General features: G+C 38.3%; 1 protein-coding gene across 2 annotated transcripts in view; it reads right to left on the bottom strand.

Moving 5' to 3' along the window:
- ADGRG2 (adhesion G protein-coupled receptor G2) overlaps window positions 1-24987 on the bottom strand; it is a 92883-nt gene that overhangs the window by 42779 nt on the left and 25117 nt on the right. The window contains exons 2-6 of one of the 2 annotated variants that reach the window (XM_087726373.1): window positions 20150-20265; window positions 10914-10967; window positions 6442-6489; window positions 6307-6339; window positions 199-243 (exon numbers count right to left, since the gene is read on the bottom strand). In XM_087726373.1, the coding sequence (XP_087582499.1) occupies window positions 199-243; window positions 6307-6339; window positions 6442-6489; window positions 10914-10967; window positions 20150-20264 (295 nt within the window). In that variant the 5' untranslated portion in view covers window position 20265. The remainder of the gene's footprint in view (window positions 1-198; window positions 244-6306; window positions 6340-6441; window positions 6490-10913; window positions 10968-20149; window positions 20266-24987) is intronic. The other variant, XM_087726374.1, reaches the window with a different exon arrangement.

Consider the following 24987-nt stretch of genomic DNA (forward strand, 5'->3'; position numbering starts at 1 on the left):
TATAATATTTGGCCTGGTTTAGTTATATGACAAACTATAGTCTATTATTATAAGAACCAGCTTGCATGGTCACATATCCTCCTTTCTACATTCTCTGTGCCGGGAGGCAAGGACCTTTAAATCTAAAACAGAACTGAATCCAAACAACAGTCTATTAAACATATTTGATATCAAGTAAAAAAATTAAGAATCACTAACCTGAGTCTTTACATATATCCGATAATTTACACACTTTCTTTGCTCCTACAAAACACAAGTAAAAAGAGGACTTTGCATTTTAATATAATTGGTACACTTTTCCTAACAATATAACTCCTAGCATGGAACCAAAATATGAATATTGCATTTATTATTTTTTAAAATGAGTTAGGTTCAATATTATAAAGCCAGGTACTGATATTAATTCCAGTAAGCCTTTAAACTCAAAAGAATGAAATTGTTTACAGAAGTCAAAGGAGGAAATCATGGTATCTTAGCTTACAAAGTTGTCTTTGGATTGATGATTCTTTATTTATACAGAATAACAGAAGCATGCTGGGGATAAAACTGGGCTTTAGTTAACGCTTATAAATTCTGGCCAAAATATGTTAAAATGGAGTCTTAGCAGGGAATGCTTCATGTAGCATGGGATAACTGAAACTAATAACCTACCTGACTTTTTTAAACATTAGATTCAGTTAGCAGAAGCCTTTATGGATATAGGAAATCAATATTTATTGGCAGATATTTGTTATCTGCTAATATCATATGAATGATCGCAATTTAGATTGCAACAGGAACACATGGTAAACCTAATGAATTAATGACATGAGATGAAAATGAAATGAAATTTAGACAGACACAGAGGTAGAATATTTTTTCTGAAACTAAGAGATGGAAGACAAATTAAATAGAACTGAATGGTTGTCTTGTTTTTATAGAGCAGAACTGATAACTACATGTATAGTATAGAAAGTGACTATATGATTAATTCCAAATAACAGGAATAAAATAAGCATTACAAGGAATGAGTTGTTTGCTTTGATCATGATTTCAGCTTATTGATGCAAAGGAATTAATTTAACCTCATGGCTGATTTAACTGTTTACAATGAAAGATCAAAGGATTTAATAAATGCTGCAAGAGTTATGAGAAGTTCTGAATATAGAACAGACTCATTTGGTAGCATGAAGAGTGGATCTGGGAAGAAAATGGGCATGAAATAAAAGTAGAATAATATATAGAATTATTGCAGAAAGAGAAAATCCATATATAACAGTATTAGAAGACAGAAGAATCCTTCAAGAGAAAAAAAATGAAAATGAAATTAAGGAAAGATTAAATAGAAGTTCCTTGGAAAAAAATGAAAATAATTGTTTTATAAAAAGCCCATTGAAGTATATTAATGTTAAGTATATTTGTATTAAATAAAGTAGAGCAAGCAAATTTATTTGTTTAGTCCAAAGCACATTAAAGGAAAGTACAAAAAGATGCTTGGTGGAATAATGAAATGAAAGTGGTTTTGAATTAGGAAAATTATATATAAGAAAATGATTCCTCTGTCATGAGAAGCAACCAACTGAGCATTTGGAGTATTTAAAAAAATTCCTCCTGACTTTTTGTAGCTTTCCTTTATAGCAGAATGTCATGAATTTTATTTGTTATGCCATCCTTGTCACCATGCAATGAGCAAGTAACCTAAACTGATGCATTACCTTTTCTTTTTTCTAAACAGGATTTTCAGACATTGAAGTACCTTGTGTCAAAGAATTAAATGCTTTTCGGTTTGTAATTAATATGCTTTTAAATATGGTTTACCTCATTCCTTGTTGTGGCATTGCCTCTGCCCTGAGATACTCATTTATTAATTCAACAATTTTTTTTCAATCACATTTTTATTTTTTATATTCTTTATACTTATCAACGCGTGAATGGTGTGGTACTTGGGTAGCATACATTTCACTACACATAAACATACTTATTATTCCTAAATATTACATTTCATTTCCGTTATTTCATATTATTTATACATGCCTTTTATTATCACCTTCCAGTTCTAAACCATTTTTTCTGTTCTTTTGTATATCTTAACATATTAATATATAGTTATTATTTCCCCCCACTATTTTCTAACTCTATTTTAACTTTGCCCCCTTCTCATATCGCTATAATATTCAAAGATGTGTTTTCCATCTATTTTGTTCATATTTCCATAGTTAAATCAAAGTTCCATCCTTCATTCTTCCATTATTCAATATCTCCTTATACAGTTTTAGTATCAATCATGATCATTTATACATTTAGGGTATTTCTATTTATATTCTTTCCAGTTCTTCAATCCATATAATTCTACTATTAATACACGTTTAGATTAATATATATTTATAGATATTTCCCTAAACACCCATTGTTAAGTTCCAACCTTCCACGTTCATATTTTTATACATATTTAGTAGTACAGTCATTCAAAATCTATTTTTCCAGTTCTTCATATCTATTTATATTAAAATATTATCCTGATATCTATCACACTGCTAAAATAATAATACAACCTGTATAGTTCTGATATTAAGACATTATTGAAATATATTCATAAAAATATTCTTTTACTCTATTTTCCCTTATCCTTCATCTCTTACCCACATCTGAACCTTTAGTCTTATTTTATTTTTATTTTTCCTCCCATATTTGTCCCATAAGTCTTTTATTCCCTCTATTTGACTATGCAGTCTAACTTTTCCTCCCAACTCCACCCTTTCCCACTGTCTAATTCTAAAACTATCCAATCCACCTTCTGTCTCTTTTCCCCAGTTCTCTTCCTGTTTCTCCCGTTCCCTTTTTGGGTCTTTTACATTATATATTTCCCTCCTTTTTTAGTTCCTTAATCACTATTCATTTTGGCAACATCTCCTCTTTGTTATCTTCTTCTTGCTGATTTCTCTCCGCTTTCCCCTCTATTTCTTCTGGTAGCTCCATTCTTTCTTCCTTGTCCTGATCATTGTCCGTTATTCTTTGTATTAAATTTTTGGTCTATACGATCAAATATTTTCTCAATGTTTTGAAAAAGCTTCATTCTGTTTAGGTTCTCCTCACTTCCGTTGCATCTGTGTTTAGTCAATCTCTTTTTTAATCCACTGTCCAGAGTTTATTAATTCAAAAAGCCAAACTTCCAAGTCACAATTTTAAATGTATCATCAATAGTCAGTCCAAACAATTTAAATTCATCAGGAGGTTATTCATGCCTCTTTAAATTACTTTATATGTTCAATATTTTCAATGATGTTCAGGGGCTCTTAACTGAAGTCCTTAGCTAATAATCAAATCTCTAGTGGGTTTAGAGTAGGTCTGTGTCTAACAGATATTTCCAGTCTTTTTGAATAGTTATTTCCAAGCTTGCATATTTCCCTTTTCGTCAGCAGATGGCACTCTTGCTTCTGTCTGCTTCAACCTCTCTGCGATATTGTTAACAGTTCCAATTTAAATTATTTTAAAATTATAAATCCAATAATTGAGCAATGTTTGTAAAGAGAAATTTGAGACTTTAATTCTAACATTTTAAAATGCTCTCAATACGTCTTTTAGCTTTGAGGAACCAAGTTATATATACAAATATATATGTTCGTAGATTTTCACGGGTATAGGCATGCAGGTCTTGGCATATTCGGGTCTTTTCCCTGTGTAAGATTGAAAGTATCAGCACGAAGTCAAAGGCACCAGCCTGAAGATGGCGAGTGAGACCTCGCTGAAACGTTAACAAGAACATCAATCTTACACGGGAAAAGACCCGAATACAACAAGACCAGCATACCTACACCTGTGAAAATCTACATATATATATATATATATATATATATATATATATATATATATATATATATATATATGTGTGTGTGTGTGTGTGTGTGTGTGTGTGTGTGTGTGTGTGTGTGTGTGTGTGTGTGTGTGTGTGTGTCTGTCTGTCTGTCTATACACACACACACACACACATATATATATATTTGTGTTTTTTTATTTTTTTTATTTGTGCTTTTTTTTTTTTTTTTTGGTCGTGATGGACTCTTGTGACGAGCCGATTGACAGATGATGGAAGCAGTTAGCTTCCTCCCATAATTGGGGCTTACCAGGGGTTGTAAAAATCTAATAGATATATATATTTGTATATATGTAATTGTATATATATAATTATATATATAATTTTAATGATGTTAACAATAATAAATGTAGGAATTAAGTTGTTTAAACAGACTGACAGGATATTAAGGAATTTTCTATGGAAAAGTCAACTATTAGATATACAAAATGTGGGACACAATTATATCAAGAATTATGGATTTAATAAGTGGGACTCATCGTTAAGAAATATTACTTTTCAATACTGGGAAGAGAACATGACTCTGAATTTATAGTCTTGAACTATGTGTTCACTTTGTGCTTTTAAACTGGCACTTTATTGAATCTAGTCAAATTTATCACTATCCATTAAGGTTTAATTTATTTATTTACTATTTATTAATTAGACTTATATACTGCTTCATAGGGATTTCAGCCCTCTCTAAGTGGTTTACAGATTTTTAGCAAATTGCCCCCACAGTCTGGGTCCTCATTTCACCCACCTCGGAAAGATGGAAGGCTGAGTCAACCTTGAGCCGGTGAGATTTGAACCGCTGAACTGCAGATAACAGTCAGCTGAAGTGGCCTGCAGTACTGCACCCTAATTACTGTGCCACCTCGGCTCTTTAATGGTGTGTTTAAATTACTGAGCTGAAGAATTGTTTCATATATTTCATTTATTTAATATATTTTTGTTGTTCCCTTTTTCCTTTTTGGATGCAGTATATGTTTCTGTTTACCCCCTTTTTTCTATTCTTTATATTGAAAGAATAACACATTAAAGAAAAATAACATTCTACCAAGAGACTTGTAGCTTTTTCAAATAATTATGGTGTACCATCACAACTTTACTGTATATTAGATTGAGATAATTGGTCATCCTGCAAAACACAATAAGCAGAGTTTCCTTGCTATTATAGAAATGTTCTATCACCATTTTATATTTTCCTTTGGCTTTGGCTGTTTTGCCTGAAGAATATGCCAAACAGAAATTTACCCTTAGGAAGAAAATAGCTCTATTAGCATTTTAAAGATCTGCAATTTAATTAGTAAGATCTTTCAGACTTTCTTTGTCTTTGCTCAATTCCCAAAAAATAAGTGTGATTATATTTTATTTTCTGTTTTTAAATATCACTTCTCTTTCTCTAAATTCCACTGCAATTTTCTTATTTCTTCTTCTTCAAAATATTGCAGGACGGTGCCATTAACTTTGTAATACCTTTGTTTTTTTCTCTCATTTAAGGAGATCCAAATTTATTGACTGAATTGCTGCTTTACAGTAATAATTCGATAATTTCATCTCCTTTGTTCCTTAAAGCAGGAATCCCCTGTTATATTAAACAACGTCAGTTATACTTGTATATAGTTGGGTCTACTTTATTATAGTTAAATACTAGCCTATCCCTTTGAGGATTGTTAAAATCATACTGATAATGGTTCGTCCAGAAAAAGGTTTGCACTGAAGCACCCTGAATATTTCTCTTCCTGAAAGGACAGTTTACAGTATGATTTGGTATTTTGTTTAATTTGGTATTGTTGGGAGAAATATCCATCTGATTCAGTTCCAATCCGGGAGAAAGACACTGGAAACATAGAGGCTGATTGGAAAGATGGTTTAATGATAAAGTAAAACTACCAAGCACTTGGTTCTCTGATGCAGCTGACCACATGGAGTTGAGAGTGGGAGGTATTTATACCTTCTCTTGGGCTTTGAACTTGGGCTTCCTATTCCTGTGCAAGAACATGTATTCTATTGACTGTTGTCAGACTCCCATGGTGCCATGTACAAAGTTTGTCTGAGCCAAGTTTGGTTAAGTTTGGCTGATGCAATGTCCTTAGGAGATTGTGCAATGTAGTAAGCTCTGCTGCTAGTTGGGTTAATCCTATTATGTCCTGGAGGGTCATGTTTTAATACTATCACCCTAGAGCTGAAGGTCTTTTGTCTTGTAGATAGGTTGACCAAGTCTTGCTGGAGCTATTAAAAAAGACTTGGGGGCTGCTTTCTGTCTTTAAAATCATGTTTCTCCTTTAGGAAAATTTAATATTCTGGCTTTTTAAATATTTCTCAAAAATTTCATTATTCTAGGAGGGGTGGCTTCCATCAGTATTCTGTGATACCATATTAGTGCAGCCAAACAATTTTTAGTCTATTTTTACTGAAATTAAAAGTGGTACAAGATGTTTTCTACATAAATATTATAAGCAACCCACTCTTACCTGCAGTATCCAGAGTTCCAAATGAAGACAAATCTAAGAATACCAAAACACAAAAGTTAATACAATAGTGAAAAGAGAAGAAAAATAATGAACACTAAAGCTACTCTATGTCAATTTTTTTAAGGAAAATCTTGCCTGTAGCACTGTTAGGAAAGGTGACAAAACTGACAATGGATGAATCTGCTGTAAATAAAGAAACAGTTTATTTATTTAAAAAGCATATGAATAAAAACAACCATAATCTTATATAAGATGAAATGTGAATTTTCCAAACTTTGAAAATATGCAAATAAAAACAGAAAACCTGGGAAGTGAATTGTTTTTTCTATGTCTTTAACAAACCCTTCAAATGCCATGATCTATGGAAAAAATTAACTCACAAAATGACCAAATGTTGGCAATGAGAATTGATTTGAGGCTATATGGAAACCAGTCTGTGAGAAGATATTAAAGGTGAAAAGGGAAACTATTTTTCTCCCAGAGGCCTTGTATTTCCATTCTTATTTTTGAAAAACAAAATTGTATAATTTCAGTGGCGGAACAAGTTGCTTCCCTATTTTAGGAGAATCTTTTAACAACTGAATTTTGACTGTCCTAGAAGATGCTCATCTCTTTTTCACTAAAGCAAAGCTTACAAGACTACAGATAGTCCTTGGCTTAAAACAGTTTGTTTAGTGAATGTTCAAACTTACAGCAGCACTGAAAAAAAAATACTTACGACCATTTTTCACACAACTGTTGCAACATCCCCATGGTCGGGTGATCAAATTCAGATGCTTGGTAACTGACTCATATTTATGACAGTTGCCATGTTCTGAGGTCATCTGATCACCTTTTGCAACTTTCTGACAAGCAAAGTTAATGTGGAAGCCAGCAGTGGTGGGTGGCAGTTGGTACGCCCCAGTACAGGCGTACCAGAGAAGCAAGTACCGTTCCGGTACGGTGCTCCGGAGGATCCGCCCGCCCGCTTGCATTCCTTACTTGTCTTTAAACTTTTCGGCGCTTCCACGCAGCTGGAGCATCACGAAGACTTGTGGAGGCATCGCTGGATGATAAGATGCTTGCGTGCCCTGCACATGTGCGCACACGCTGCGCACATTCATGTGGAGGACGCTGGGCCCCATTGCAACCGTACTGGTTGCAGTGGGATCCAGAACCCACCACTAGAAGCCAGATGCAATTAACCATTTTATTAACTTAAAAGTTGCAGTGATTCACGTAATAACTGTGACAAGAAAAGTCATAAAATGGGGCAAAACTCACTTAACAACTGTCTGATTTAGCAACAGAAACTTTAGTTTCAATTATGGTCATAAATTGAGGATTACTTGTATTTAGTTGCAGTGTAGATCTTATGCTTATCAAGGAGCTAAATTAAAGGCTCTCCAATATCTAATATTAATGAATTTTATAAAATTGAAGCATATTTGTCAAATATGATTGATTATATATAGGGGAAAATTGTCTTCTAGGCACACCGAGACATGTTTTATTTTTCAGATTTCTCTCTAGTTATTTATAGAATGCCTAGTGGGAAAGGATGGCAAACTTACAGCCTGTGAATGCTATTCAATCCTAAAATGATATTTCGTGATCTTCTCTTGTCATGCTCCTAAAATACAGTGGCAATATTCCGCCATATTTAGGCAGGGATGATATTGAAATTATTTTACAATAAGTTCACAACAGTATTTTAATTTCCAATTCCTGGAGCAATGGTTGGGGGTGGGTTGAAAATCACAGCTTCTTTCTTTTACATAATTTGGCTTAGCCCATTTCACATTGTCACTAAGACAATTAATGTGATGTCCACACTCTGCGCGTCATTGCTTTATTTACTCATTTCAGTCTTCAGCAATAAACAAAACCAAATGTAGGTGTCTATGAAATATAGCTTGGTATAGGGCCATGATAGCAAACCCTTGGCACGTGTGCCACGTGTAGTACGCGGAGCCATATTTGCTGTCATGGCAGCCCTCAGCTCCAGTGCACATGCCAGCCAGCTGATTTTCGGCCTTCTGGAAGGCCAGGGGAGGCCGTTTTCACCCTTCCCAGGCTTCAGGAAAGTCTCCGAAGCCTGGGAGGGCAAAAAACAGACCCAATGGACCAACCAGAAGTTCGTTCCCGAACTTCCAGTTTGCCTGTAGGGTCCATTTTTTGCCTTCCCCAGGCTTCAAGTAAGCTTCCAGATCCTGGGGAGGGTGAAAAACAGTCCTAATGGGCAAACTGGAGCTTCATTCCCTGCGGAGGGCCATTTTTCGCCCTCCCCAAGCTCCAGAGGCTTTCCTGAAGCCTGGGGAGGGTGGAAACATCCCCCCACGTGAGGGGGGCATGCACGCATGCACAGGTGGGTGGGCATGTGTGTGCGTGTGATAGCTCATGCGCGCACAATTTTGGCATACCTTTAGAAAAAGGTTAACCATCACTGGTGTAGGGCATCAGATCTCAAAAGGGCTTCCAGCATTATTTATAATTTTAAACTTGTATTTAGAGAAAAATTCTAAAGATTAAAAACAGATGAATAAATTCAGTGAGAGATGCAAATCCTGTTTTTATTTTTCCTGATTCTTTATTTTCAATCGGTATTTTTCCTTTCTATTCAAATATTTACTGTGGCTAATAGTTGCATTCAGAAATCTAGATTGCACAGGTAGTCCTCATAATTGAGACTGTGCATTATTGTCATAAGTTGTGACAGTCGTAAAGTGGGTGACAACCCAATTTTACAACCTTTTTTTTGGCAGTGGTTGATAAGTGAATCACGATGGTTAATAAGTAATTCTATACTCATTAACAGAATATCACAGTCATTAAGTGAACCCAATGTTTGCTATGGGGCATTTTTTCCAAAAACTGGAAGTAAACACTGGTTTTCAGCAAAACCATCATAAATCACAGTCATATGACCATGGGATTCTGCCAATGGCTGTAAATGCAGAGTGGTTGCTGAGCACTTGAAATATAGTCATGTCATCAGGAGGCTGGCCTGGCCATTGGAACACATTCAGAACTGGGACACATCTTTGGGGGAAGGGGTCGATTATAATTTTGAATGGTTGATGAGTGACCAATTATAAGTTGAGAACTATCTGTAACTCTAAATGTCTGGTAAAATATGTTTAATGACTGCTTTTTTAAATGCAGAGAGAGGTTCAATTGAAACTCCAGAGGAAATATATTCCATACACTGAACTACTGAAAAAAAAAGGCTCCCTTCAGCATATCAGGCAGGTGATTATCTGAGAGCTGGGATATTCAGAAGGCCCTATTCTGCAGATCCTATCTAAACAAGTTTAGAATGAAATAAGAAGTTATAAAGGCATCTATTTAAAGTGGAAATTTTCCTTGAGGACCTAAATGATTTAATTTAAATACTTAAAGGAAAAACCCACTTTTGTCAAATGGTCTATGTCCAGTGGTGCGATTCAGCACCACTTCGGGAGAACCGGTTGTTAACTTTCTGAGCAGTTTAGTGAACTGATCGTTTGAAGAAATCATTAGGGCAGAGAACCGGTTGTTAAATTATTTGAACCCCATCACTGTCTATGTCTTTCATATATAGATCATATAGTACAGGAGTGTCAAACTTGCATTGTCATGGCGGCATCACATGATGTATCAAGATTTTTTCCCCTTCGCTAAACCAGGAGTGGTCATGGCCAGCACATGACGCATTTGGCCTGCGGGGCGGGAGTTTGACCATCCTGATATAGTAGGAGTTATAAACACCTTGTCAGGGTTCCAAGAAACAAATGCAATGGAATCAAAACTCTAAGGCAGGCACGTTTCTCAAAGTATAGATTTATTAGGCACGTCATATTGGTAAATCTGGGGAAACCCAACTGAGCCCCTCTCTGGTTTTCCCCTAATTAAAAGTAAAGTTTTCCCTCCCCTGCCTATGCAGTCCATCAATGGTCCAATCAGGTCACCATCCAAGTGTCACTCAGTCCCAGACCCCACCTCCTTGCACCTGGTGGGAAAACTCTTCGTTCTCAGGAGAAAGAATTTTATTATGGCTACAATCCCCTAGTTATCTCTTCCTCCCCCCTCCTGTTCCCACAGCTTGACTTTCTTTGCTGTGGCAGCCCTAAAGTGACAAGGGGGGAAATGGTTCCAGGGCACACTTGTTTACCAGCCAAGCTATGCATTTTTCACTAATTGAAAAATGGGAACTTCAGAATACCAAATGTACTGAATAGCCTGATTTCTGCAAATATCTATACATCTGCTGCTTCCTAACTCAGAAGGCTGCACACAATATGAGTTATCATTCTGAAAAGCTTTGCTGGCTTTAAAGAGTTTGAAGGTATGTTTTATTTAAATAAAATTAAGTAAGAGATAAGAGAGCCAGTGTGGTATAAAGGTTAAGGCACCAGATTTAAAAATTGGAGACTGTGAGCTACAGTCTTGCCTTGGGCACAAAGCCAGCCGGATTACTTAGTCCAGTCACTTTCTCTAAGCCCTAGAAAGGAGGCAGTAGTAAACTACTTCTGAAAAACCTTACTAAGAAAACTGCAAGGACTGATCAGGTAGTTTCCAAGATGCAAAAACAATTGAATGTAAGAAAATAAAAGTAAGATAAAGAATATTGTATTTAAGTTTCTTACTTGTTGTGCTTACAGAAAAGTTTCTAAGGTTTGACGAGATACTTGTATCACTGGCTGTAAAATATAATATATTCCTAGATTAAAATTAAAAGCATTACATTTAAAAATTGTACAACAATATTTATATTCCCTGCCCACCACAAGAGGACAATGCAAAATTATTTAAAATTATTACAGCTGCAAAGAAATGTGTAATAATTCTGAAGTAATAAATCAGAAAATAGTTTTTTCCTATTAATTACTTTTTCATGGGCAGAAAGCATAGAATAAATTGTATAAAATCTTGATATAACTAGTTATATTAAAATTTCTGCTTCTTACCAAACTCTATGTAACAGCAGAATGACAGTGAATAAAACTTTTAAAGAGCAAAGTACATTGGCTCTGTTCAAACAGAATATTAAATTGTAGTTTAGTGTTAGAGAAACAAGGATAAATAAGACAAGAGCTCATGTGCCCCTCCATGTGAGCGACATCAAACTGGCTGCGCCTAGTTCGCCACAACCAGCTTGCCAGGTCCCCCCCCCCCCGAGCACAACCACAATGCTGATCCAGGGCTCAATGCCCAATTACTTAAATCAACCAATTAAATCTGAGTAAACTTTGGTACCTGAGCATATCATCGTCAATATTGTCAACAAGGCTTTGCAATTATTTCATATTGCAAGATTTGTGTTGAAAGAAGATGGAGAGAACACTAAAAGTGGAACAGTTAAAGATGAATTTAGTTTGCTTCCTCAATAGCCATGATGGTGAGCCTATGGCACACATGCTACAGGTGGCAGGCGGAGCCATATCTGAGGGCACGCAAGGCATTGACCTATGTCAACTACTTCTTCTAGTATAGTTCTTAATAGGTAGCTATATAGTTCCTTGATTATTCTTTCTTCTGTTCCCATAAGTATCTTATCCAACTCCGAATTTCCTAAGTTAAAACCATACTCCCTTTTATCTTTTTCATATCTTGATCGTTTTTGCAGTTGTGAAAACCAACCTATATCAATCCCTTGTTTTTCTAATTCTTGTTTTTGTTTTAGTTCCTCCCTTTCTGTTAAGATATCTTTGTATCTAATAATATTTTTCATACTACTAATATTTGGATGTGTCAATGCTTCCATTGTTGAAAGCCACATTGGTATTTCTAAATAATGTTTCCCTTTCACTCTTTCCCATATTGTTAATAATCCATTCCTTACATGTCTTTGAAAATAGCCATGTGCCCTACTTTTATCATACCACAAAAAAGCATGCCAACCCAGTTGCAAATGATGACCTTCCAATGTCCATAATCTTGTATTTCTCAATAAAATCCATTCTTCCATTCAAGCTAGTCCCGCTGTTTGATAGTACAATTCCCAGTTTGGTAATCCAAATCCACCTTGAATCCTTGCATCTTGCAACATTTTTATATTAATTCTTGCTTTTTTCCCTTGCCATATATATTTCCCCACTATTTTATTCATACTTTCAAATAATTTTTCTCTCTAGTTTTATCAGTTTTGTTTGGAATAAGCATAGCAATCTTGGTAATATATTCATCGTTACTACTGCTATTCTTCCCATCAATGATAATTGTAGGTTTTTCCATCTTTCCAAATCTATTTCTATTTGTTTTCTCACCTTCTAATAGTTATCCTCCTTTAGTGTTACACACCTTGATGTCAATTGAATACCCAAATATGTTACTTTTTTCATCACCTATATATCTAGTTTTCCCATCAACTCTGTTTTCCGTTTTCTGTCATATTTTTCACCATAATTTTTGTTTTATCTTTATTAATCTTTAAGCCCGCTACTTCTCCATATTCTTCCATTATTTTAACTAATTTTGGCTCTGTTTCTATTGGATCCTCCATAATAAACCAAAATCATCTGCAAACGCTTGTAATTTATACTCTTCTTTCTTGTCCCTCATATCTTTTACCTCTTTATTTTGTCATATTTCTCTATTCAAAATCTCTAATGTCAGTATAAATAATAATGGCGATAGTGGACATCCTTGTCTAGTTCCCTTTGTGATCGCTATCTTTCCTATCATATCACCATTTACCATTACCTTTGCCATTGGTTATTATATATAATTTTAATCATATTTAATAATCCCTCACCAAGTCCCATCATTTGAAGTTGCATTATCATGAAATGCCAGTTCACATTATCAAAGGCCTTTTGAACGTCCAGAAACAACAATGCCATTTGCTTTTCTGGGTGGGCTTCATAGTACTCTAGCATGTTCAATACAATTTGCATATTGTCTCTGATCTGTCTCTTGGGGAGAAATCCATTTTGGTCTATGTGTATAAATTGAGTTAAAAGTCTCTTCATTCATTCTGCCATTATTGATGCAAAAAAATTATAATCCACATTTAATAGTGAAATAGGTCTATAGGTCTTTACTTATTGTGGATCTGACTCTTCTTTTAGTATAAGCGTTATATATGCCTCTGTCCATGTTTCTGGCATTTTTGCCTTCCTTAATAAGACATTGAATAGTTCCAACATTACCTTGCTTAATACTTCTTGTAGTGTTTGGTACAGTTCTGCCAGTAATCCACCTGGTCCTGGTGTTTTCCCCTTCTTTTGCCATTTGATGCCTTCTGTTACCTCTATCGTTGTAATTCTTTCTTCTAGTGCCTTCTTATATTTTTCTGGGATTTTGGTTATTCTAGTTTTCTCTAAATATTGTCTTATTTTCCCTTCTGAAACCCTCTCATGTTGATACAATTTATTGTAGAAATTCTCAATTATTTTTCTCTTTTTTTCATTTAAATGTTGTATATTCCCTTCTCCATCCACCAATTGACTTATCAGCCTTTTTTTCTCTTCCCTTTTTCATCTTGTAAGCCAGGCAATGTCTTGGTTTATTTGCATTTTCAAAAAAGTTTTGTTTTGCCAATTTTATTTTATTTGCCAAGTCCTCATTTTCTATCAGATTCAATTTATGTTTTTGCATATGATGGATTTTTTACTTTTTTATTTTGTGGGTTTTTCTGCAGCTCCGTCTCCAAACTTTTGTACTTGAGTTTGTCTGTTCTGTCTATTCTTTTTCCCTAAGTATGTCATTGCAAGGCCTCTGGTATATGCTTTACAAGTGTCCCATACATTCTGTAATGATGTGTCTTCCTTTCTATTTTCCTGGAAGAAATATGTCAATTCTTTTTCCATATATTGCTGGAAACTTTTTTTTTCAATTTTCTTGAATTTAAAGTCCATCTCCCCTTTTTCCTCTGTTCCTTTCAAGTCATTGTTATTGGATTATGATCTGAGTCATATATAAATTTCCTAATTTTGCCTGTTCCAAAACTTTTCTGTGTTGCATTCTAATATGTAGTTCCCTTAGTATTTCAAATGCCTTTTGGCAGGTTAGGTCCCACTGTAGGGGTTGTTCCAGGTGGGGTTTCGTCCTTGGGCCCCCTGTCTATAGGAGGTCCATCATGGGTTTGGCGATCTTTGCAAAGGAGGGGATGAATTGCCTGTAGAGGTTTGCAAATCCTAGGAAGCTTTGTACCTGTCTGCAGGTGCAAGGGGGTTGCCAGTCTAGGACAGCAAGTACTTTGGCTGGGTCCATCTCTATGCCCTCATTTGACACTTGGTAGCCCAGGTAGTCTAGCCATGCATGGTGAAATTTGCATTTTGATAGCTTGATGTACAGGTTTGCTGCCAGAAGTTTTGCAGTACCTGGCACACTAGGGGTATGTAGTTGTTCATGGTCTCAGTGTAGATGAGGATGTCATTTAGGTAGACAAGGACCCCTTATAGAGGTGCTTGTGCAGCACCTTGTTTATTAACTGCATGAACACCGCTGTGGGGCTCTGCAGTCCGAAAGGCATCACTTTGAATTGGAAACTCCCTAGGTTGCAGTTGAATGATATTTTCCATTCATTTCCCTCCCTGATGCATACTCAGTAGTATGCTTCTCTGAGGTCTAATTTAGTAAAGACTTTTCCCTTGGCTAGATGAGATAGCATGTCCTTCATGAGAGGGAGGGGGTGTGTTTGCATACACACACACACACACACACACACACACACACACAATTTATTCCTCTAAAATCCAGGCACAATCTCATAGTTACATCTTTCTTCCCCTTTGAATAGGACTGGGGCTGTGACCCATAGCTTGGCTGGCTCAATGAACCACCTTGCTAGGTTTTTGTCTATATATTTGCACGTTTCTTGTATTTCTCGGGGCGTCATGGCATACAGGTTGGATTTGGGTAGTTTTGCCCCAGGGATTATTTCGATGGTACAGTCTGTCTCCCGGTGGGGAGATAGGACATTGCACTTGGCCTTGCTGAATACTTCCATGAGGTCCTGATATTCTCTTGGTATATGTTTGGCCTCTGGTTTTTTGCCGGTGGTGGTTGCCAGTTGTTCTTGTGGGCCCTTTGGGAGGGTTCCCTGCGTGGATGGTGTTTCTATTTGCTGGTTTGGAGGGGGTTAGGGTCCCCTTGCTATCCTCAGCCTTCAGCTGCCCCCTTGCCACCTGATGGTCAGGCCCCACTTGTCTAGCCAGGAGAGTTCCAGTATGACTCAGTCTGTCATTATGGGAGCTATTACAAATCGAATTGCTTCCCAGTGATCCGCTAGCTCTATCTTCACTGGTTTGGTCAGGTGGGTGGCATAGGCTCCCTCCAATAGGTACCCATCGACCTGTTCGAACCTGATTGGGTGGGCCAGCCTTTTCGCTCTAATCCCCACTTTTAGGGCTGTGGTTAGGTTGATCAAGCATCTGGTACAATCTGAGTCTTCTAGGGCTTGCAAAGTCCCCTGTTTTGGGGGCTGTGAGGCCTATTGGGAAAACAAAATGGAGGACCACTCACCATTGGTCGTTCACTCACTGTCATAGGAATCCAGTGACTGGTCATCGTTGGATGGATTCCCCCCCCCTTCTGCAGTCTGGAGAGCTTTTCAGGATGTATTCGTGGCACGCCGGGGGCCTCATTCCAGTCGTGCCTGGGTGGTGGCTCTGGCTTTGGTTTCAGAGCTGAGGTCACACATGCTGATGCCATGTGGTTTATCCCCCCGCATCTATAGCATTTCAGTTGACTCCGTGGGAGAGTTGGTTTTGGGGCTGGCTGTGGTGCTGTGGCTCCCCACTGGCTGGCTGGTCTCTGGTCTGGTTGATCTCTCTCTTTGGTGTCTGGTTACTTTCTCAAGTCATTGGTGCACAGAGTCGATTTGGGATGTCCCAATAGGCAGTTACCTGGGCAATTTGCTTGTCCAGGTTTGTTCTGAAAAAATGAACTAACAGTTGCTCTGGCAGAAGGGGTAGGTTCCCCATGACTCTCCTGAACTCACAGATGTGTTCCTTAATGGGTCGCCCCCTCTGCTTTAGGTTTCTGAGCTCATCTTCCGCATACAGATCCTCCTCCACCTCCTCAAATCTGGCCTCTAGCTGTCATAGGAAGTTATCTACGTCTTGCATTTGGGGGGGCTCTCCTCTTGTAGAGGGCTGCCAACCATTCCCTTGATTCTCCCTCTAGTCCCTTGGCAATGGTATTCACCATAGCTCTGTGGGATGGGTAGAGGTCCCCATAGCGCTCTAGGTGGATCTCAGCTGAGTCAAGGAATAGAGCCAGTTGATCTGAGTCCCCATCAAATTTCCACCTGAAGCAGGGCGGTTCATTCAGCACTGCTCCTCCCTCCTCATGTCGGCCCCTGTAAGCCTGCGCTTGATGTGGCTGGCCGCCTTCCTTGACTCTAGTTCATTGAGAGGGGGGATGCTGTCTACCCTGGGTGACTTGCCTGTTGTGTGGCAGAGGCATTGGCTGCAGCCTTGGGCTCTTTCTCCTTCTGGTGGGTGGAGAAGGAGAGCTGCGTTCCCGTCTGCATCTCCTCACTTCAAAGGCTCACTGCAACTTCCCTCTCTTTTGGGTGGCATGACAGCCCCTCATCACAAAGGGTGGCCCGGTCAAATTCCTCCATCTGCTCTATCCACTCTTCCCAACTTGCTCAGGGACCCTCCCCTCCTTCTGGGCATTGGGGTGGAGGGACAACTTCAGCTGCTTTAGGGATTCTTTACCACCAATACTCATCTCCTTTTGCTTTGGTTGCCAGGGTGGGTGTTTGATGATCAGGGAGGGCTGCATTCCGGTTGTGATTAAGCTGCTGGATCCTGGAACTCCCTAGTTGGAGGCAAGTTCTGCCTCTCTCTTGATCACCTGGAGCAGGCTCTCTTTGGATACTCCTCCCTCTGCCATGGTCGCCTGAGTTTCTCACCATGTACCCCAGGGGTCAGGGAGAAACTGGAGAGCCCGAGGCTCAGGAGTCCCACTAATTTTGATTAGTTTTGAGAGACATGTCGGCACGTACGTAAGTGAAGCCAATTCTGACCCCATATAGTTTATGACCCAATTATGACCATTTCCCCCTCCCTCAAGATATGTCATAAATCACATTCTCCAAGGGAGCATTTTCACGGGCTATAGAGATCATTTCTCCTCCGTCTGCTGTGGGTAACCTGGGAGACAGCCTTGAAGAAGATAGGCTTCTGTTTGTGGCTGCCATGCTGCTTCGTCAGTTTCATAACTCCCTTGCCTATGGCAACACGACAGCAGGCTAGGGATGCTTTGCAAGTTGACAATCTGCTTATTGGGATTGCAAAGCTACCTTAGAACCAGCTGAATTGGACTCATTGATCTTTGAATGGGGTCTAATCTAAATTCTAACTAAATTTTTCCCCAGTTCCATGATTTTTATATGACCCTTTGGTGTTGACAACTGTATTTTTTTGTTGTTTCAACAAAACATGCTATAATATTCCCCTGTTGTTATTTTTGGTGGATTTATTTTAATTTTATGAATATAAAGAATATGAAAAGGATCAAATGATTCAGTTACTAGTGAATAAAAGATCAGTGTTATACAGTGGTGAAATCCAAAGAATTTCCCTACTGGTTCTGTGGCTTGGTGGTCATGTGACCGGGTGGACATGGCCAACTTTGTAAAATGTGATGAAACTCATTTAATAATACTCTTGCTTAGTAACCAAAATTTGGGTTTCAATTGTGGTCATAAATTTTCTTTCTTCTTTCTTTCTTTCTTTCTTTCTTTCTTTCTTTCTTTCTTTCTTTTTCTCTCTTTTCTTTTCTCTCTGTCTCTCTCTGCCTTCCTCTCTTTCTTTCTCTTTCTTTCCCTCTTTCTTTCCCTTTCTCTTTTCTTTCCTTCTTTCTTTCTCTCTCTCTTTCTTTCTCTCTCTTTCTCTCTTTCTCTTTACTTCTTTCTCTCTTTTTCTCTTTCTTTCCCTTTCTTTCTTGTCTCATCTTTTTTCTCTCTCTCCCTTTCTTTCTTTCTCTTCCTTTCTCTGTCCTTCTCTCTCTTTGATCTATTTCCCTCTCTTTTTTCTCTCTCATTCTCTCCCTCCAGCTCTCTTTCATTTCTCTCTCTCTGCCCCTCTCTCTCTGATTTGTTTCCCCCTCTTTTCCCTTCTCTCTCATTCTTTCCAACTCTCTTTCATTTCCCCCTTTCTCTCCCCCTTCTCTCTCTCTCTCTGATGTTTCCCTCTCTTTTCTATCTCTCTCATTCTCTCCATTTTCTCATTTCTCTATCTTTCTCTCTTTTTCTCCCCCTTTCTTGCTCTCATCTCATTCGCGTTTGCGTGCCAGGAAAATACCCTCCTGGGCTGGGATCCCGGTGGTGGGGATGGCGACTCCTCCTCCCGCTGCCGCCACTGTGCAGTGAGGTGGGTAGCTGGCTGTGCAGCATGGAAGAGCCCTGCTGCACAGGAGCAGGGCTGCCACAATCCCCTTCATGTTGGCTCAGGAAGGAGGGGAATGGGGAACAGCAGCAGTAGCCACCATCACCGGATGCAGGGAGGAGAGCTCCAGCTCTCCTGTGCAGTGCAGGAGAGTTCTGCACAAGGAGAGCCCTGGCAGCACAGGAGAACTGGAGTTTTCCTCCCTGCATCCAGTGATGGCAGCTGTTCCTGCTCCCCGTTCCCCTCCTTCCTGGGCCTCTCCTTCCTGAACATGAAGGCGACCGCGGCTGGCACTGAGCTGCCTGCGAAGGATGCAGAATCGCAAAAAGCAGCCGGTCCCAGGCAGTGCAGAGAAAATGATAGGGGCGCTTCAGCTGTGCAGCTCTGCAGAGAGGCTCATATCTTCTCGTGGCAGACAGCAGATTGCGTGAATGGGTCAGCAGGGAGTCGCAAGAGAGGGGTCAAAGAGCCGCACGACCCAGCACATTGGTAAGGCTGATGGCGGGCGGCCCTTGGTGGAGACACAGCCGTTGCTCCGGGGCTGAGAGGGGCAGTGGCAGCAATGGTACTCTGGAAGGCGGTGCACATGTGCAGCAGCCCCGGGACATCCACCTGGCACCTGCCCTCCTGGAGCACTCCTGCCACCGCTGCTGCCCCTCTCAGTCCCAGAGCAGTGGCTGCGTCTCCACCAAGGGCCGCCCAACCACCCACTGGCTGGGCTGGGCTGGATGCCGACTTCAGAAGGCAAGTGGGCATGGGGGACCACCAGGAAGGCCATGTGGAAGGCAGAGAAGCATGACAGGACTGCGGGGAAGGGAGTAGGCTGCTAGGCCCCGACATGCTTGCCTGCCTCCCACACGGTCTTCTGCTTGCCTGCCTTTGTAAGCTGGCCATGGGGACACCAGGAAGGCCATGTGGAAGGGCTGCAGCCTGAGGGGGAGTAGGGGAGGCAGGCTGGGACAGTGGAAAGCAGAGACAGGGCGGGATGAATGAGGTGTGACCAGGAAACCAGTTTGGGGCATGGCCAGCCAGTGGTCCCTACAAGTTCGGCGACCCAGGCCCAATGTCCAATTTGATTTCACCCGTTTTATGTCTGTCTGCTCACTTGTATTCCTTTAAGAATAACTTCAGAAAAATCTCTCAATTCTATAAATGCTGATTACCATGAATTGGAAATCATAGAATTCCATGTCTTCAAACACGTATTTTAATTAAAGTGAGTTTTAAAATCTAAGATAAATTTGGCTGTTTTCCTCATTACATGAACCATGAAGTTCATAATCTGAACCATGATCTTGAACAAAATCCAATACCAACTGACTTATTCCATAGAATTGATGAAAATAACTATAAACAAGTATTAGACTTTTAAATGCATTATAAAATATACACAAATATACTTGTTATTATCTTCTGTATAGTTCCTATCTCAGCACCCATTTCCCTTTCTATCTGCTATGTTACTTAACTTATCCACATCCTCTAACCACACATTTAAAGGGACAATGATTAGAAGAGCAGAGAAAGAAAAACCTTACCTCTCCCAGAAGCCAAAATCAAATGAAGGAACAGGAGACCAAGAGAAATCTTTAATTTTAGTAAGCATTCCCATACTTTCTCTGTGGATATATGGTTCATTGTACAGGCTGCCATCCTAGAAAGTAAAAGAAAAACAATTAGGTACACGTATAAATTATATTCAGTTTACAAATAGGAAACAGTTATACAGGCAATCCTTGACTTACAACCATTTGTTTAATGATTATTCAAAGTTACAATGGCACTGAAAAAAGTGACTACGACCATTTCTACATTTAAGACCATTGCAGCATCCTCAAGGTCATATGATTAAAATTTGGATGCTTGGCAACTGGCGTGTATTTATGACAGTTGCAATGCCCCAGGGTCATGTGATCTTATGTGACTTTCTGACAAAGTCAATGGAGAAACCAGATTCACTTAACAACTGTGATACTAACTTAACAACTGCAGGAATTCACTTAACAATTGTGGCAAGAAAAGTCATAAGATGGGGCAAAACTCACTTAACATCTTGCTTAGCAATGGAAATGTTGGGCTCAATTGTGGATATAAGTCAAGAACTACTTGTACCCATCTTTTCAGATTATGTTTGTATCCGTTAATAGTGATTATGGTTCCCTGGAAAACCGCCTATGTTTCATTATCCTGCTCCCTGTTATGAACAGCTAGAACAGGGATTGGCAGCCTGTGGCTCTGGAGCAGCATGTGACTCTGGAACAGCATGCAGCTCTTTCTACCCTCTGCTGCAGCTCCCTGTCAGCTGATCCCACCACTGGCTGTCCCTTTCCCTGGCCTGAGAAGTTAAGGTTGTGGTGGGGGATGGAGACTTGTTCCATATTCCAGAGTGGGAGAGAAGTGCCTCTGTACTTTCCTTTGCACGGCAACAGTATTCCGCCTTCATTGCGGTACATTTGCACGCAAGGCAGCCCCTTGCCCCCTGATGTTTCGGTCTCAGAGCTATAAACTGCATCTGGGAAGCACTGCAGAAGAAAGAAGTGGCCAGAGCTGATTCTCTGGCACCTCATCTCTTGCTGGGTCTTGCAGGTGCTTGGTGTTGCAAGCACCTTGGGTGCTTGAAGAGACGTGTGACCTACTCTCCACCCCAAGTGCGATCGACCACAGCTGACAAGAATGTATAAAGGCTTTTGAAATGAATATTGGAAATGTAAATGTAAAAAATATTTTTTTTATCATTTATGGTGGACATGTGACAAAGCAAAGAATTATTGGAGTAGGATTCACATCTTAATACAGAAGATTGTTAAAGTGACTATAAAGGTAAAACCGGAGACATTCATTTTAGGTTTAATGGTTAAAGAATTTGAAAAAAATTTTGGAACTTTGATGTTATGTATGTTGATGGCAACAAGACTACTTTATGCACAAAACTGGAAGCATCCTTTGATTCCCACCATTGACAAATGGCTGCAAAAGTTCATGGAATTAGCAGAGATGGCTAAATTGACTGCTTTGATGAAAGAAAGGAACACAATTAATTTATATTAATATAACTTTGTTGCCTTTGTTATATAATATAACAAAGGCAACAGTAAAAATATTGGGTTTCTGTCGTGATGGACTCTTGTGACGAGCCGATTGACAGAGAATGGAAGCAGTTAACTTCCTCCCATAATTGGGGCATACCAGGGGTTGTGACTTTAAATATATACCTTTCTCCCTGGCTCAGCTGATAACGGATCAGAGCCTGTGGCCTAATGGCTAAGACGTCTGCCTAATATGTAATATAGCCCAGGTTCGAATCCCAGTAAGGGTATGGCTAGCTGATGAGAGCTAAATAGCTTGAAATAGATCTATACTAGTCTCCCTTTATTTATTTATCAGCACAAATACAACACAAATGTAACAAAAGGCAACAGTAAAAATATTGGGTTTCTGTCGTGATGGACTCTTGTGACGAGCCGATTGACAGAGAATGGAAGCAGTTAGCTTCCTCCCATAATTGGGGCATACCAGGGGTTGTGACTTTAAATATATATACATATACATATTTATACATATATGCATATATGCATATATGCATATATGCATATATACATATATACATATATATACACATACATACATACATACATATACATGCATATATATATATATATACATATATATATACATATATATATACATATATATATGCACATACATACATAATACATACATAGAGAGAAACTAATAAAATTGAGAGACATCTATTTGTATAAGATAACAGTGTGATATATAAATCTATGATATATATTAATTAAGGATCAAAAACAGAATAGAATACTACATAGGAATGTTTAGATATTGAAACTTATTAAGGAAGGTTAATTATTGTTAAATATTGAAATATACAATTATTTATACCAGTGATATTACTGATAAAGTAGAAGTAAAGTAGAATTTATATGCAATTGTGGGCAAGGATAAATAGGGGGATAAAAATGGAAACTTCAGTAAAATTAGTGAAAAAAACTACACCCAATGTGATTTCAGTAACACCCCCCCTCCTCAAATCAAAGATCAAATGAGAGTGCATTGAGGCTGGAGAAAGGTGGAACGATGGCAGGAACAACGGGACCAGCACCAACAATGCAGAGTATGCAATTGATGCTCCAGATGGTACAAGAGACATTGACGAAAAGCCAAGAAGTGACAACTACAAATCATTAAGAGACAAGGAGGAATCATGAAGAAATGAAAAATGAAATGGGAGAATTGAAAGGAACTATCAAAAATGTGGATGACAAAATTGAAAGGATACAGAATGCCTTAGCAATCAACGAACAGAAAATCCAGAGTCTTGAAGTAAAAATAGAACAAACAGATCAGAAGATGGAAAAAATGGAGCTCGAATATAAACAAGTTAATAAAGAATTAGAGCTATCAATAATCCGACTTGAAAATGAAAGAGCATTCTACCTAAGATTCCAAAACATACCGGAAGAGGAGGAAGACCTGAAAGGAAAAATGATTGAAATCTTCACTGAAATTTTACAAAGAAAAGAACAAGAGTTGAGAGGAGACATCGATGAAGCTTACCCTGTGCATACTAATTATGCCAGAAGACACAGACTCCCGAGAGAAGTGCACGTAAGATTTGCTAAAAAAAAGCAACGAGAGATGAAGTGTACAAAAAAACCAGAGAAGGGACAATTACATTACAGGGAAAAGAGTTGATCACACTTAAACAGATTCCACAGAGAATTCGGGAACAACATAGGCAATACCAATTTTTAATAAATCAGTTAAATAAAAACAGAATAATGTACAGATGGTTGGTACCAGAAGGGGTACTGGTATCTTGGCAAGGAAAAAGACATAAGATAGAGAATATAGAAGAAGCGCAGAAATTCTATGAAGAATACTGCAAAGGAGAAAAACAAGGAAGTAAAGAGGAACTAGAAAGTAGAAGTCAAGAGGAAGAAACATTAGGAGACAAGGAAAGAAACAGGAGAGAAAAACAGAGGCAAGAAAGAGAGAGAGCAGAAAAGGAAGGCGCGAGAGGGAAAAGTCAGATACAAACTATAAGTAAAAAAAAAACACCCCATCTAAAGATGGACCAGGAAATAACAATTATTTTGATAAACTTGAATGGACTGAATGCACCAAAAAAAGAGTGCAGATGTTTAATAAACTTAAGAAATTGAAGGTAGGTATAACCTGTATACAGGAAGTGCATATTAAAAGGGAACATAGGAACTTACTGGAAAACAAAAAACCAGGGAAATTATATACAGCATTGGCAGATTAAAAAAAAGAGGGATAACAACCTATATAAAGGAAAAAATAAACTCCAAAAAGTCTACTCAGATGAAGAAGGTAGAATGCTAATGACTGAATTAGAGACAACAGAAAAACCGATATTATTAATAGTCATATATGCACCAAATCAGAAACAAGAGGAATTTTATAGGAAATTACACAACAAAATAAATGAATTAGAATATGAAAACATTTGCTTAATTGGGGATTATAATGCAATAGTGGATTAAAAAATGGACTAGGAAAGCAAAAAGAAAAACAAAACAAAAAAAATACATTACCCAAATCCTTTTTTGAGTTGGCAATGGAATATAAACTACATGATATTTGGAGAGAAAGGCACAAAACAAGAACGCAATATACCTTTTATTCGAACCCCCATCAGTCTCTATCAAGAATTGACATGGCTTGGATCTCATCTGGGCTATGTAGTCAATTAGACGAAATTGAAATAGAAGCAAATGAGTGGGCAGATCATAATCCAATAAAATTAAGATGGAAAGGTCAAAGAAGAAGAAAAAGATGGATGATGAATTCAAATATTGTAAATGAAATAGAATACACTCAAATGCTGGAGAAAGAATTAAAATTATTTTTTAGAATAAATAAAAAAGAAGACACCTCAATTCAAAATCTCTGGGATACTATGAAAGCATATACAAGAGGCCTTACGATTGCCTACATGGTGAGAAAAACTAGAAAACAAAAAGAGCAACAAGAAGGCATGCAAAAAGAACTTAGGGAAGCCGAAGAAGAACTACAGAAAGATCCAAAGAATAGAACTAAAAAGGAAAAAATAGAGGTGATAAAACATAAGATCAACAATAACTCAAAAGGAGAAGAAAGCACAGAAAATTAAAGCAGTCAGACAGAATTACTTTGAACAAGCCAACAAACCAGGACGATGGCTGGCATACAGACTGAAGAACGAAAGAGAAAAAAGGATGATATATCAATTAAAAGATGATAAGGGAAGAATTCACTACAAAGCGGAAGAAAAGAAGCATATCATTCATAAATACTTCACAAAACTATACGCACAAGATAGTATGGAGGAAATCAAAATAAAACA

Source organism: Thamnophis sirtalis, unplaced genomic scaffold, assembly GCF_051295495.1.
Source record: "Thamnophis sirtalis isolate CommonGarterSnake01/CBP01778 unplaced genomic scaffold, rThaSir2_p1.2 scaffold_12, whole genome shotgun sequence".
NCBI classification, from domain to species: Eukaryota; Metazoa; Chordata; class Lepidosauria; order Squamata; family Natricidae; genus Thamnophis; species Thamnophis sirtalis.